This window comes from Acinonyx jubatus, chromosome B2, assembly GCF_027475565.1.
Source record: "Acinonyx jubatus isolate Ajub_Pintada_27869175 chromosome B2, VMU_Ajub_asm_v1.0, whole genome shotgun sequence".
Classification (NCBI taxonomy): domain Eukaryota; kingdom Metazoa; phylum Chordata; class Mammalia; order Carnivora; family Felidae; genus Acinonyx; species Acinonyx jubatus.
This window is the reverse complement of record NC_069385.1, coordinates 75,448,484-75,465,035: the sequence shown is the minus strand read 5'-3', so window position 1 is coordinate 75,465,035 and position 16,552 is coordinate 75,448,484. Positions and strand designations below refer to the sequence as shown.

Here is a 16,552-nt window from a genome sequence, read left to right as displayed (position 1 = left end):
AGAAATTTGAGAGGAAACAGAAGGCAAAAATGTGTGGTAGTAGCTATAGTTAATTACTATGTAAACTGAGATCCAAATTAAATTCCGTTTATCTCTCTCTTGACCTCTGAACAGTGTTATGCATGAGGTCCCATCCCTGTAGAATGCCCTAGCTCTGTGAGTTCTCAGCTTTTGCAAAATGATTTTTGAGGGGCGGGATAGCTTGACATTGAGATTGACCTCTGGACAACATTTTGTAATATATAAATTTTTTTTTAATGTTTATTTTTGAGAGAGACAGAGACAGAATGTGAGTGGGTTGGGGCAGAGAGAGAGGGAGGCACAGAATCTGAAGCAGGCTCCAGGCTCTGAGACGTCAGCACAGAGCCTGACGCAGGGCTCAAACTCATGAACCGCAAGGTCATGACCTGAGCCGAAGTCGGACGCTCAACCGACTGAGCTACCCAGGCACCCTGTAATATATAAATTTAATAGGTATTTTCCCTTCCCTTTCAAAACAGTCATTTTTGGAGAAAACCTTCTTTTAATAAAGCTATCTCCTTGTCTCGCTCTCTGACACACACATGTGTGCACTTATACACACTCATCTTTTTATTTTGTTTTTTAATAATGTAGTCTTAGGGCTCCTGAGTAGTTCAGTCAGTTAAGCAAACGACTTCAGCTCAGATCATGATTTCGCAGTTCATGCGTTCAAGCTCCATGTTGGGCTCTGTGCTGACAACTCAGAGCCTAGAGCCTGCTTCAGATTCTGTGTTTCTGTCTCTCTCTGCCCCTCCCCTGCTTGACATTCTCCCTCTCTCTCTCTCTCTCTCTCTCTCTCTCTCTCTCTCTTTCTGTCTCTGTCAAAAATAAATTAAAAAACATTAGAAAAAAATTTTAAATAATGTAGACATACTGATTAAACTTTTTATAACTACATTTTCTACTTAGTATATTATGCACATTCTGTGTGTCGAATATTTTAATGTTTATTTATTTTAGAGACAGAGCATGAAAGGGGGAAAGTCAGAGAGAGGGAGACAGAATCAGAAGCAGGCTCCAGGCTCCGAGCTGTCAGCACGGAGCCCGACGCGGGGCTCAAACTCACGGACCGTGAGATCATGACCTGAGCCGAAGTCGGACGCCCAACCGACTGAGCCACCCAGGCGCCACTGTGTGTCAAATAGTTTAAACCAGTTTTTGTCTGCCACCTCAATCTGCCTCTCCACCCTGTTCCAATCACTTTAGGGGACATTTATGTCTGAAAACATTTTTTATCATCACAACGGAGGGCATCTAGTTGGTAGAGTCCAGGAATGCTGCAACATACTACATACACACAACAATCTCCCACAACAAAGAAATAACCAGCCCCAAATTCCAGTAATGCCAGTTGGGAAAACTGGCACGTTACCATGATTTTTAATAGCTGTACTATATGCAGTCATGTAACCATACCATGACTCATTTAACCAGTCCCCTGCTGTTTGGCATAGTGATTACAAGCTGCTCTGTACCTCCATATGCAGGATAAAAATTCATCAGAAGAATCATCAGGTCACAGAATACCAAGGCTATTGATACATTTTGACAAATAGCCTCGAGAAAGGTAAATTACCAAGCACAGAATATTGTACTCCCCACACTTGATATGTTAGTGTCATTATTTTTCCTTTAGAAAGGATGAGGTTAATGTTTAGGGCATAAGGGAAGGCGAAAGAGAAAGGGATTCCAAGCAGCACAAGGACAGGGGATTGTGTACCCCGTTATGGGCACTGGTGGACCAGGCACATCACTTCAGTCACTTGTGTGCTCACTCTTTGCAAAATGTGCTTAATGTTGGGGAAAGATACAAAATGAGTAAGAATCCCCAAGTGGTGGTGAAGTTCTCAAGTTCGGCAGTAAGTGTAAAGTCTTGAGAGAAATGAGTCATATGTTCTAGAAGTCTAGGAGGAGGAGTGATTCTGTTTTTGTGAGGGTGGGGATGTCAAAGCTTCATAGAGGAAGGTCTGGGCTTTGGGGAGCAATTAGCATTTCTGTGAACAGGAAAAGAAATTTGTATAATAGGATTTTTTATAAGCAAAAAACCAAGAGGGCCAGTATGTTGAGTCCAATTATGTTGAACTGTGTGTGGAAAGGAAAACAATGTGAAATAACTTTGTAAAAATAAAATCATTAATTATATCCATATTAGAAGGAATCTTAGTGGTGATCACTTCTAATCCTCTTATTTTACAGTCAACGAAACAGGGTAGTTAAAATCTGGCAATGGAAGACCTTAAGCGTAATTCCTGTATTACACTTAGTACATGGGAAGTTCCGGCAACCTGGGAAGCACATCTCCCTTTATTACTGACAGGGTCTGTAGATAATGACTATGTTTCTGTACCCTGGTGTCAGCATTAAGACTAGCGATGTTTCAGTCTAATTGAGATAGCAGATGCCGATGATCTCAGAGGCACAAGTACATTGGAAATGTGCCTGAACCCCTTTCTTTTTCTCCAGCCTGTGATGTGCTCAAATATGTCGGCCCCTAATATGGACCCATAAGGGACTTTCTTCCTCCCAGATGTTCCTCAAATGGTGTGTTTCTTGGAATGTGTTTTTTTAAACGTCCATGTGTTCCCCTGACCAAAGGGCTCTGTGATTAAATAAGTCTGAGACAGAATGTGTACTATATTACCTTCTTGAAGATTTGTTGCGAAGTTAGCATATTCAAGGTTTTGAGAAATTCTGAAGAAATCTATTTAACTTTTCTTAACCCAGTAGTCCCATACTCATTTGAGAGGTTAGCCTTCTCTCATGGATTACCACTCACATCTGGAAGAACACTAGTGTTTCATCAGATTCATTTTGAGAAATGTCTCTGTAATATGTGTATTTTATCAAATTTTAACCCCTACCTGTTTATTTTGTGAATTATTACCCTATGAGCAAATAACTAGTTTTCCTGTTGCTTCTAGTATTTTTCTCTTTTTTATTGGTTTTTATTTTGATTCCAGTATGGTTAACATACAGTGTTTTGTTAGTTTCAGGTATACAATATAGTGATTCAGGAATTCTGTACATTACTCAGTGCTCGTTGTGATGGGTGGGCTCTTAATCCCCTTCACCTGTTTCACCCATCTTCCCACCCACCTCCCCTCTGGTAACCACCAGTTTGTTCTCTATAGTTTAGAGTGGCTTCTCGGTTTCTCTCTCTCTTTTTGTGTGTTTGTTTTGTTTCTTAAGTTCCACATATGAATGAAATCATGTGGTATTGTTCATCCATCAAAAAATGAAATCTTGCCATTTGCAATAACATGGATGGAGCTAGAGAGTTTAATGCTAAGCAAAGTAAGTCAGTCAGAGAAAGACAAATACCCTATGATCTAGTATTTTTCTTTATCTAGAGAAATCAGGAAAAGCTGGGGCTCCAAATACCCTGAAATACCCTTCTCTAGGCAGTGACTAATCACAGAAGCTTTCTGAGCAGAAAGTTGTAAGATGGGTTCTGGGTTTTTAGAAGAACTAATATAGCCATGATGTGTCAGATAGATTAGGGGTAAGGATATTAGAGCAGTATTTTAGTCGAGAGATATAAAGGCCTATTGCAGAGTTGTGGCAGTAAAAATAGGAAAGCAGGAGATATGTGTAAGAAATGTGAAGGAGGTACATTTTGGAAGCTGATTGGCCGGAGGGGGGAGGGAATCAGTTGTTGATGACTGCAGGCTCTGCAGTCATTTTAGATTGAATGCATACATTTGTATTTCAAGACTTTTCATCTTGGATCATTATCAGTCTACTTTAAAATAATTATTTTCAACATGAATAGATACTTCTCTAAAGAAGACATCCAGATGGCCAACAGGCACATGAAAAGGTGCTCAACATCGCTCCTTATCAGGGAAATACAAATCAAAACCACACTCAGATATCACCTCACGCTAGTCAGAGTGGCCAAAATGAACAAATCAGGAGACTATAGATGCTGGAGAGGATGTGGAGAAACGGGAACCTTCTGGCACTGTTGGTGGGAATGCAAATTGGTGCAGCCACTCTGGAAAACAGTGTGGAGGTTCCTCAAAAAATTAAAAATAGACCTACCCTATGACCCAGCAATAGCACTGCTAGGAATTTACCCAAGGAATACAGGAGTACTGATGCATAGGAACACTTGTACCCCAATGTTTACAGCAGCACTCTCAACAAGAGCCAAATTATGGAAAGAGCCTAAATGTCCATCAACTGATGAATGGATAAAGAAATTGTGGTTTAATACACAATGGAGTACTACGTGGCAATGAGAAAGAATGAAATATGGCCCTTTGTAGCAACATGGATGGAACTGGAGAGTGTTATGCTAAGTGAAATAAGCCATACAGAGAAAGACAGATACCATATGGTTTCACTCTTACGTGGATCCTGAGAAACTTAACAGAAACCCATGGGGGAGGGGAAGGAAAAAAAAAAGAGGTTAGAGTGGAAGAGAGCCAAAGCATAAGAGACTGTTAAAAACTGAGAACAAACTGAGGGTTGATGGGGAGTGAGAGGGAGGGGAGGGTGGGTGCTGGGTATTGAGGAGGGCACCTTTTGGGATGAGCACTGGGTGTTGTATGGAAACCAATTTGACAATAAACTTCATATATTGAAAAAAAATAGTAATTATTTTCACCAGCTTGTTTACTTCCATTGACATTTAGACCACATAGGTATTTACCAGAAGCAGGTCTACTTTCTCTCGCCCACTTGCTCTCTTTTTATGTTGCTTTGTTTGCACTTAATAGATTATCTAAATTTATTTTCAGGTAACCTTCTCAAGAGTTCTAGTCCTTTCCTGCATGTTGAGATCACAGGGCAGAAAAGAGTTTCAGAACATTTACTCTTATGCCTCACGGCTATAATTGTTGCATACAGCAAATTGGCCCTTATTCATAATAACCCAAAAGAGAGGATTCCATAGTAATCATATGTATCTTAATATGATAAAAAGGAATGCTTCTTTAAAATATTCTTGGTCTTAATTTGGTATTGCTCCTATCCCACTTTAAGCTCTTCTAATCCTGTAGCGGCTAAGCAGGAGAGCATCCTCTTCACAATATCCCTAAAAATTATATTCATGTGGCTGTGTGCTTTTTCCATTAAGCACCCAAAAATTATGGCCGAGGGACCGCTGTGTGAATAAATACGAAATGCATGGGAAGGTTACACCCTTTATGTAAGGATCTCAGTTATTTATCACCCTTTAGTAGATGCCTGCAGAGGGTATGCCAATGACTAGGCTTTTTTTTTTTCTTTTAAATATCTCAATAAAGGAAAATTAGGTGAGAGGGACACCAGTATTAATTTATAGATCTTAGCAGTTTTATTCCAGTGACCAACTTGTTGGAAATTGAGCCAGAGGAGACAAGTTTTTATTTTTAATTTAACCAGGTAATTGCAATCTTTTATCCAGTTGTCTGTGTATAATTGGAAATGTCTTAACATAATGGTTCTGCAGTTGCTTTTGGGTCTCCTTTGATGATCTGCTGAAAGGCTATGGATCTTCTCAGAAAAATGCACTTATGAATTCACGTACATTTTTTAATGTGATTTCATAGATGCCAGCATATGACTTTGTTCTTCCAGGCACATTTTTGGTTTTTTTGTTTGTTCATTTGTTCGTTTGTTTGTTTGTTTGTTTGTTTGTTTTTTAGCCAATATGGCTTCTTTGTAAATAAGTTTCTTTATTCCTTCAAGTATTTTTGCACACTTACCTCAAGCCAAACCCAGAGCAGTGTACAAATAGTACATTCTGGAATTATCTAAAACTATTTTAAATTTTAAATGCCAGCAACAAAAAATAAGTTAGTGAAAGAAAGTACTTGGGGAAGCTGTTTTGTACAGAGTAGAATAGATTGCTGCTAAAACCACATGGGGACCTTAAAGGTAAGAAATAGAACATAATTCTGTAGGGTTTTTAAATATAAAATCAGAATATTAGAACAGAGATGATATAGTTTTCCCACCTCATTCTGCAAATGAACAAATAAGACCAAGAGGCCTGGGTCTGGGTGAGAGCCTGGACTGGTTCTCCGAGCCCCTGCAGACACTCAGCGTTGGCCTGTGCTGCTCTGTGCCAGTCAGTTTGCAGGCACCTTACCTGAGCTGTCGCACAGCGACATGAGGGCAGCGGCACCGGCCACGTCTTGTTTCTGTTCTGACATTTGGCTCCCTGGGCCCCCTCACAAGAGAAACTATTCGCTTGTACTTTTTCTTAAGATTGATGTTAACGTATGATTTATTTCTGCTCGTCTTGAGAAAGCATCTCAGTTATTCACTAGGAAATGTAGAAAGTCATTTGATCTGCTAAAAATGGTTAAGAATGAATTGTGTTTGCTACAATGGAGAGCAGGTACAACATAACATTTTTAATTTACTGTGATTCTTTACCAGCAATTCACTTAAGAGATCACAGAGCTGTGGGGAGAAATGGTCTGGAGTATGTTGTGAGATTTGGTTTGATGTTCTTCTCTCTCATTTTAATTCTGTACCCATTTTTTTTTTCTTTCATGTGTTTCGTTTCTTAGTATCTGAATGCCTCCTGTGTGTTGGCCACTAGGGATGCAGTGACAGCCAGAGCGTGATCCTTGCTCTCATGGAGCTTATGATGTAGCGGGCAAGGTAGACATTAATAGGATAATCATCTTGATCAGCACATATTTACAGGCCGAAGTAAGGGCTGCGAAGAAAAGGGAAAGGAAAGCATTCCTACAACACATATAACAGAGCACTGTGGGCTGCAGTGCTTCCCCCTTTGGAAATGATGCTTGAGCTAAGAACTGAAGGGGGGTGGGGGGCTTAGTAGAAGCATTTCAGGAAGAGGATGGGCAGCACGTGAAGACTGAGCCAAGTAGACACACAGTTAGGAGCCAGGACTTGGTGAGGATATGCTTATGGCAGGTGAGGCAGAGAAAGGTCTCCTGGATGAATCCCAAGCTCCTGGCTTTTGCAACCAAGTGGACCATGGCACCGTTCACAAAGATAACCTCGGGTGTGGGATAGGGAGATCATAAGTTGATGTTGAAGACAGCAAGAAATGAGTCCAGTAGGCTCTTGGGTCTGGAGCTCGTTGGAGAGGTTTGCGTCGGAGATTAAAACGCACATGCCAATGGTAATTGCTCTGTTCTGTGATTTATACAGGCAGATTATGAACAGAAATGTGGAGTTCTTTGAGATCCCTTGGAACTCTCTAGTGAGTTCAGTAAATAACGCCAGATTACTCTTCTTATTCGTAGCAAAAGTTAACCCTTAGTAAATACGGATTTACCTATATGTTTTTGTTAAACTTTTGCTTATCATCTGTTCTAGTGCTTTTCTAGCAAGTGTATCAATTTATACACTTCATACACTACAGTTTAGGTATTCAGTTGTTCTCAAGGGGAAAAAAAGAAAATGTTTTCATGAACTTAAAACATGCTAATAATATGTTCAAATAATAGGCTTAAAAAAATGTTTCTTTCCTCCAGATTTGATGTTGAATTTGTTCTCTCAGCACCCACTTCTGAATGGAATGGCAAATGGGGACACATTTCACCAGCTCTTCTTTCTGAATTTTTGAAAAGAAGTTCCGACAAATCCAAAGTCCTCATCTGCATTTGTGGACCAACCCCATTTACAGAACAAGGAATACGGTGAGTAGCAATGTGGTATGGAAAAGAATGCCCAACACTGTGAAATGAAAATCTTCCATAAGAAGCAATCGACTTAGCTCTGTTCTTCCCATTCATACAAACCTGCACTACAATAGTTGGTTACAGCCTCAGAAAATAGTAGTTTTTAACCTTCATGCAGGTGAGAGGTTGGAGGCCAGGATTATGCATAGAGCTAGATGTGGATGATGATCATTGCTAATGACTGGCAGTGTGGATACATGGTGCCACTTTCTTATCTGGGACATAATTAATAAGCATTGTTCATCTTGTTGCAACTTTCCACCTTTCTTCATTCTCTGCAGTTAAGCAAAAGCTAGTAAATAATACAGGGATTGAAAGCCAGACGTCAAGACAAAAGGAGAGACTAGAACATAAATAAGCTAAGACTCCAAGTTGACACTGGATGACGAAGCATCAATGGTAGTGTTCATCTTACTCGAAATTCACCTGGCTGTGATTTAAATCTAAAATGACACTTTAAAATATTTCATTATTTATGTAGGCACTGTTGGGTGTATAGGTGATTTTAAAATATGACTGCCTCAACTACCCTGTTTTTCCTTGTTTGAGATATGACTAAACCTCACATTTTCTGGTTACTTTTCTCTCTCACTATTTTTAATTTTAATTAAGAAACATATTGACCTCAGTACATGCATTGAGAAATGTTTCTCTCTATGTTGCATTTAAAAAAGTATTTTAATTAAATTGAATTTTATTTCTGGATTGTAATACCTTCAGAAAAAATGTTCTTTTGTATAACCACTCTCAACTTCAAATTTTTTAAAAAATTACTGTTTAAACTTTTAATCTTTCAAAGCTGGAACAAAACTATTAAATTTATAGTGAAGACTAACAGTATGATTTGAAGTAAAATAATTTTTCAGAAAGAAAAAGGCTAAAGGCTACATTCTTTTACTTTGTTGACACTGCTATTTAAAAAAAATTTTTTTTAATGTTTATTTTTTTTGAGAGAAAGAAAGACAGAGTGTGAGCTGGGGAAGGGGCAGAGAGAGGGAGACCCAGAATCCGAAGGAAGCTCCAGGCTCCAGGCTGTCAGCACAGAGCCCGACACAGGGCTCGAACTCCAAAGCCCCAAGATCATGTCCTGAGCCGAAGTTGGACGCTTAACCGCTTAACCAACTGAGCCACCCAGGCGCCCTGACACTGCTATTTTAAATGTATCTTAATGCTTACTTCATAGCAGACTGCAATTTAATTATTATTTTAAATGATGTGAATCATAAACTCTTCAGCATTGAAAGAGACTGTGTCTTTAAGGCCACTTAGCCCAATTAACTGACTGAGGAAGAATCCCTGGTACAGCCTCCTATTAGAAGTGTGTTGTTTTCTCCCATGAACAATGGGCTATTTTCAGGCTCTTCATTTGCATACCCACTTCCTTGCATTCCGGAGCCTCAGTCTATGTGTAATTGAATAGAAGATAGCCAAGATCTTAGTACTTCTGCATTTATAAAATTGAATGTAATCTCTACAGCTTTATTTTCTCAGCTTTACCTCAGAGCTAATCTTTCCATGCTGCTAGCTGGCTTGACAAGAATTGCTCAGGGGGATCACTGGTCATGTATGGATCCCTGCTTTTGCTCACAATTGAACATGCTGCACAGAATTGCCTTGTGAGATGTAGCTTAATTCAAATAGTACAGACATACCTTTTTCTTATTTCTCTCTACTTACTGTGCTTCACACATACTGCATTTTTGTTACATACTGCAGATTGTGGCAACCCTGCGTCACACAAGTCCATTGTTGCTGTCCTGCCAACAGTATTTCTGTGTCACATTTTGGTAATTGTCACAGTATTTCACTCTTTTGCATTATTCTCACGTGTGTTATGGTGATCTGTGATTGGTGATTACAACTTGCCGAGAGCCCAGACGATGGTTAGCATTTTTTTTTAGCAGTGAAGTATTTTTTTAATTAAGGTATGTACATTGTTTTTTAGACACAATGCTGTTGCACACTGAATAGACTGTAGTGTAAATAGAACTTTGCTATGCATTGGAAAACAAAAAAATTTATTTGACTCTCCGTATTTTGATATTTACTTTATTGCAGTGGTCTACAAGCTGAATCCACAGTATCTCTGAACATGCCTGTACTTGGCAGTTCATAGCCTCTGCCCTGTGACTTGTAATTTAGGACTCCTGTTTCTTTGATTTCCTCGTCTCGATCATCTTAATGAATGTCTTGTGTCTCTTACTTGACATTTATGTGGGTCTCTTATTAGATCATAGGTTTTGCTGTCCTGAAAAATGACTCCTTTGGGGGCGATTCTCACTCCTTCAGGCCCTCCAAAATGAATCTCATGTCTGCTACAGAAGTATAACCATTTCAAACACAGTCTCCATATTTGGTGAAAATTCGTTAGGTTTGTAGGATATGATAAGAGACAGACTCAGAAACTGATTTTATTGTGATATAAAGAGCAAGATAATCACTTGCTCAGTAAAGGTGCTTTCATCTACCAAATCCCCACTGTGTTTGTGGCACAGATGAATAAAACAGGCTCTGGTATCGAGGCCCACACTGTCTAGTGGTGGAAGCAAATGCATGCATTAATAACTAAAATATGACTCTGAATATCATAAACCCTCTTACTAGAGGTGGAACCCAAGTGTTAAGGAAATTCAGGAAGAGGCAAGTTACACCTGGGCAGGCGTGTATTGGAGGGAGAGTTGCTGCATGGTCGGAAGGACCTGTTGTTTGAGTGACGGCCAAAATGCTGCCAGTCACAGGAAGCGGGGAAGGGTTGGATGGGCCGAGGAACAAGCAGACCCATTAAGGGGCAGGTATGCAGAAGACTAGCCTGGTTTGGCCAGGCAGGGACAGAAAGTGTGGCTAGAAAGGTAGGTGAGTCCAAACAGTGAGAGGCTTGACCATTGCACGGAGTTGGCCCCGTGACTCCTGCGCACACCCTTACTTTGTCTGAATATATGTGTTTGCCTAGAAGCCGCTGATTTGCGTTTGAATCCCAGCTCTGCCACTTGTAAGCATCTGTAATCACAAGTCACATGTCCTAGAACCAAATACTTAACCTTTCTAAGCTTTAGTACACTCACCTGTACAAGGGAATAAATTATAATACTTAGGAATGTGAAGTGCATAGCACAGTGACTACATATATAGCAAGTACTAAATAAATGTTTTTATTTTCGACTTCGTTTTCTTCTTTTTTACCGAAGTATAATTAACATACAGTGTTATATTAGTTTCAGGCATACACCATGATTCAACATTTCTGTACATTACTCAGTGCTCAACCTGTTTCACCCACCCACCCCCCTCCCTGCCCCCCTCTGGCAGCCATCAGTTTGTTCTCTGTATTTAAGAGTCTTTCTTTTTTTCTTTTTTTCTTTTTTTGGTTTCTTTTTTCTTTGTTTGTTTTGCTTCTTGAATTCCACATGAGTGAAATCATATGGTATTTGGCCTTCTCTAGTTTCAGCCACATTTTAAACAGAGCTACTTCTAAGATTTCAGTCTCTATACTGTTTTCCAAATTGAATTATACTTCAGCAACATTTCTGCTTGTCTTGTTCAGTTTGGGAGAATGAGGATAGAGTGCTGGGGGATCAACTCCTTACTCTGAAAACTGGTGAATAAAGGGGGGGGGAAGCATTTAGTCTGCCTTTTCTGTGAGGTGTGCCACTGGGCAACTACATAATAAATTAGCAGATGTTCGTTTTTCTCTATAGAATTCCTCAGCTGATAAATGAAGAAAGAGTTACAGGAGTATCACCAACTTCAGTCCCTCATGAACTAATGGGTGTATACGTAGATCCCCAATGGTTGTTAGCGTCCAAAAAGAGAGGCAACCAGGTATGATGAGCCTCCTGATGGAAGAACACTACCTAGGAGATAGTCTTGTCAAAAAGAATTGAACCCGTATCTGATCAAGCCTCGAGATCCAATTATTAAAATGTGGGAAATAAGAGACACGGCAACATATTATTAAAGTATACCACAGAGATGCAGCAAAATGGAGACTCTGGGTGGCGCAAGACCTAAAAATCTGGTTTTGTCAACAAAGAAATCACAGGACGAAGAGAGAGAGAGATGGAAGGGATCTCACAGATCCCTAAAAGATACCTAAAAGACATCAGCTAATCACACTGAGTAGATTTTAGTTGGCATTAAACAAACTTTAGAATTATGGCATTTATGAGACAGTTGAAAATTTGAACACTGACTAGATATTTGAAGAGAAAGTGCATACTAAGCGGGGAAAATGAAAAAATACTATGGTTATGACGGTCAACTTTGATCTTCTTTATTTTTAAACATTTTGCCAAAGAAACATGTACTTTTTATTTGTTTTCCAGGTTGCTGCGTGATAGGAACTTTTCCAAAGAGGAGATCCATAGTTTTACAGCATAATGAAGAGCTGTCATCGTCCTTTATTCAACTGTTTTGTCTAAATTTGTGATTACTTAGTATTTTTTAAGAGAACATTTTTGTACATACTAACTAAAAGGTTAACTAGAATCCAGGTTTCAGTTTCTTCAATGAAATCAAATGTTCCTTCAGTAGAGGCAACTTGTTGACTTTATTTTGTACCATAACTTATTTTGCTATTGATATTTGACCTGGAATCGACCATGGCAACAAGTACATACAGGTGTCTTTTGTGATGAGTCACAGACTTCCTTACCATTTAAAGTGTATCACTGTACTACAGGAAACTCTGGTGTTTTATGACATGATAAAGTAAATGATCATTTTGATCACATTTCTATGCTGTAAAATGTCTTATTAGCAATACAGATTAAATTTTACATTGCACTGTTAACTCAGGAAATGATCATTTATGTCCTTGTTATTAACTATTAAAACATGGAATGTTTTAACTTATTAAGTGATTGAAACATTGTGTGTGTGTGTGTGTGTGTGGCATTGATACCGAGTAGAATAAACGTATACTTAAGTACTTTTTAATTCTTGTGGTAGAAATGTGTTTGAATTCAACAATATTGGATGGGTGTCTAAGGGGGACTTAAAAAGGCAGCAGGAAAAGATTCTGGAGACATTTCATATCTGCAGCTTGCAATTAGATGTGTGAGAGAGTCTAAGAGAATCTTAACAACTATTTCAATTCTTAGCCAAAATTAGGGGCATCAGGAAATGTAATGAAAGTATAGCATCTGGTCCCATGACCTAAAATAATCCTTTGGTGCTCTGGAATGGGTTAAATTTTAATTCTTTTTGAGCCCATCTAGAACACTGTGTCCTAAATGGTACCTTCCCTGGCTGGCTGCTTTCCCCACAGCTGGTAGTTCAGCAGGGAGCCCTCGTGAGCTCTGGTGTGTGGGTGATTCATTCTTTCCTCCAGCTGCTGTGCGCAGGCTTCAAATATTTTCACAGATTGGGATTTAGCAGAGGGTGTCAAGAGTCACCGTGAGCTTTTCCAGAAGAAACTGTTGAATGCATGGGTGGTTACTGCTGAAGCTAACTCAGATTTTTTTCAGTCTTAGTCAATACAGCAGCTCTGTGTGCACAGAAATGGGGGTGCAGGGAGCCAGCTCCAATTTTCCTGAAAATGATGTGAATAGCTAAATCTTCACTGAATGATATACTCAGGAGAAACACAATAGATTTGCATTCCTGAAATGACAAATACCCAGTTGATGAAGGCGCATGTGTGCAGGTGGCTGGTGGAATCCTTTCCTGTGCCTTCCTCTTGGGTATCCACCTCCAGGCACACTGTCATTCACCCAGGCAGGACAGAGCCGTCCTGAGCCCTCGTGGCTAACACGAACGTTCTCCAGCTTCTGCCTCCCTGCCATCTCCTTTTTCTCCTCTAAGAGAGATCATGAACCCTCTAGGCATGCCTGTTTTGTAGTTTATTAGTAAATCTATCAATTCCACCTCACCCAACAGTTGTCTCATCTTTTCTGTCCTTTTTTGTCTCCAATCCTTTTTTTTTTTTTTTAATGTTTATTTATTTTTGAGACAGAGAGAGAGCATGAACGGGGGAGGGTCAGAGAGAGGGAGACACAGAATCTGAAACAGGCTCCAGGCTCTGAGCTGTCAGCACAGAGCCCGACGCGGGGCTCGAACTCACGGACTGTGAGATCATGACCTGAGCCAAAGTCGGCCGCTTAACCGACTGAGCCACCCAGGCACCCCTCTCCAATCCTTTTCTAATGACCTCAAACAAAATCCTGGTTCTTTCTTCCACATTCCTCTTCTTACTGTGTTTTAAAGCAAAAGGGAACTCATAATAAGCATCTTCTGAACCTGTGTGTTACTTATTCCCAAATTGGCGTCTCTGAGAATCATTGAGCTTCAGTATTCAATATCCACACATCTCCTGGATGCTACATGGATGTTCCACAAGTACCCCCTCCCCCATAATCAACTCATACCACGGGCATTGCTCCCCAAGCCTCTCCTCTTGCATTCTCAGATTCACTGGGATTACCTTCCACCTAACTGGCTCTTCCAGAGCCATTTGGAACCAGTGTCTCTCTTTCCAAACTGACTTCACCACAGCAGCTAGCCCTGCCCTATCGTCCCTCAACTGGATTAGGACAGTATCCTGGTTACAGTCTTGATCTCACTGAAATCCATCCTCCACTCTAGGGTCTTCTAGAAGACCTTAGAGAGAAAATACCCTGCATAGAGCTTCATTCTCCCATTGTATACAGCCATATACTGAGGGGCACAGGTGGAAATATGGATTGTAACTTCTTTTTTGATCAAAGATTAAGACTTTTTTGATCAAACATTAAGACTCCTACATCACATGTTTGCAATAAGAAAAGGGAATTCAAAATCACTTTTGCCTAAGAATTCTGCTTGCTTGCTTTAAAAAAAAAAATGTAGGGGCGCCTGGGTGGCGCAGTCGGTTAAGCGTCCGACTTCAGCCAGGTCACAATCTCGCGGCCCGTGGGTTCGAGCCCCACGTCAGGCTCTGGGCTGATGGCTCGGAGCCTGGAGCCTGTTTCCGATTCTGTGTCTCCCTCTCTCTCTGCCCCTCCCCCGTTCATGCTCTGTCTCTCTCTGTCCCAAAAATAAATAAACGTTGAAAAAAAAATTTAAAAAAAATGTGTTGGGGCACCTGGGTGGCTCAGTCGGTTAAGCGTCCAACTTTGTCTCAGGTCATCATCTCAAAGTCTGTGGATTCCAGCCCCATGACAGGCTCTGTGCTGACAGCTCAGAGCCTGGAGCCTGCTTCGGATTCTGTGTCTCCCTCTCTCTCTGACCCTCCCCCACTCATGCTGTCTCAAAAATAAATATTTGGGGTGCTTGGGTGGCTCAGTTGCTTAAGCGTCCAACTCTTAGTTTTTGGCTCAGGTCATGATCTCATGGTTTGTGAGTTTGAGCCCTGTGTCGGGCTCAAGCAGCACAGAGCCTGCTTGACATTCTGTCTCTCCCTCTCTCTCTGCCCGTCCCCTGCTCACACTCTCTGTCTCTCTCTCTCAAAAAATAAATGAATTAAGTTTATGTATTAGTTTTCTACTGCTGCCAGAAAAATTACCACAAGCTTAGTGACTCAAAACAGCACCCATTTATTATCTCACAGTTTCATGGCTCAGAAGTCTGGGCACAACGGGGCTCAGCTGGGTCCTCTGCGGAAGGCCTCCCAAGGCTGAAATTAGGTTGTTCAATTAGGCTGCAGTCTTCCCTAGAGGCTCTGGGGAAGATTGTGCTTCTAGGTCATCGAGGTTGTTGGCCGGATTCAATGCCTTGCAGCTGTAGGATGGAGTTCCCCATTTCCTTGCTAGCTGTCAGCTGGGGGCTGGTCTTTTTGTAAAAGCTGCCCACGTTCCTTCCCGTGCTTTCTTTGTGGCCACTCCAGCACTGGCCCATCCAGTCCCTCTCGGGATTCAAATCTTCAAATCTCGCCCTATTTCCCTTCTGCCATATCTTTTGCCCCAGCTGGAGAAAGTTCGCTACTACTAAGGGCTCACATGATTAGATTGGGCCCACCCACAAACCAGAATAATCTCCCAATCGTAAAATCTTGTTTAACAGCTGCAGAGCCTTTTGCTGTTTAATGTAACATATTACAGTTTGCAGGCGTTAGGGATTGACACTTAAGGATGAGCATTCTGCCTACCACAGTCTACAAAGAGAACAGAAATTGTCCAAGGTAAGACTATGTTCTGTCTAGACACTGCTCTGGGCTCTCACTTTTTACCTCGGCGTGATAGAATGGGACAGGAGTGCAGGGCGCTGTCACACTCCAGAATGCTCCACTTCCATATTCATTCTGGAGGCAAAGGCTCGGTCACACTTCCTCTGTGGTCTGCTACCTCTGCCACATAAACTTGTCCTGTCTGGGGCCGTATCTACTGAGGAACCACATGAACCAGACTCCGGCCTACTATATTTAAAATTCTAATAACTTAAAAAAGAAAAGAGAAACCTTAACCAGTGCCAATCGCTTGGTATCTTTCGGCTCTGGTCTTACTGTGAATTCTTTTCACCCAGGGTTGCCAGTGTGACAGAGCTCAAAACAATACCAGAGCGATCCGTCCAAAACGCAAAAAGAAGGTTTTCTTTCCTGGTCAAGGTTCTCTTCTGCCACCCCGTCACCACTCGTGCATGGTGTGGAGGTTTTATCTGTGAGGCAACACACTAAGACTGGGGCCCTGCTGATGAGGCAATGGTTCCATACCAGGCAAGCTGAGAGCACCGTAGGCGGCCACATCCACGCTTCCTGCAAGCACTCGGTTCTTAGAATGAGATGTCACTCAGGGAAGCTTGCCATTCCCCAGAACAGTCCCTGGTCCCCAGAACATTCATGTCCAAATCTTTCTGTGGATGTATTTTTTAATTTCCTTTGGACAGATAACGAGAAGCACAACTTGGAGTCATACGGTAACTATATATTTGACTTTTTTTTAACCCTGTTTTGTTCTGTATATATTTCT

The 16,552-nt window shown here is 40.9% G+C and overlaps 2 protein-coding genes across 7 annotated transcripts in view; both read left to right on the top strand.

The window, feature by feature from the left end:
• LOC106970150 (cytochrome b5 reductase 4) overlaps window positions 1-12,524 on the top strand; it is a 99,179-nt gene extending 86,655 nt beyond the window's left edge. For 3 of the 6 annotated variants that reach the window (XM_027057334.2, XM_053222501.1, XM_027057332.2), the window contains exons 15-17: window positions 7,467-7,631; window positions 11,369-11,492; window positions 11,996-12,524. In XM_027057334.2, coding sequence (XP_026913135.1) covers window positions 7,467-7,631; window positions 11,369-11,492; window positions 11,996-12,007 — 301 coding nt within the window. In that variant the 3' untranslated portion in view covers window positions 12,008-12,524. Of the gene's footprint in view, window positions 1-7,466; window positions 7,632-11,368; window positions 11,499-11,995 lie in introns of those variants that run through there. The other 3 variants (XM_053222502.1, XM_015066729.3, XM_027057333.2) reach the window with 2 other exon arrangements.
• A 2,643-nt stretch (window positions 12,525-15,167) lies between these two features.
• The window catches only part of MRAP2 (melanocortin 2 receptor accessory protein 2), a 130,203-nt gene continuing 128,818 nt past the window's right edge, over window positions 15,168-16,552 (top strand). The window contains exon 1 of the mRNA XM_053222500.1: window positions 15,168-16,499. The gene's annotated coding sequence lies outside the window, so the exon portion shown is untranslated. The remainder of the gene's footprint in view (window positions 16,500-16,552) is intronic.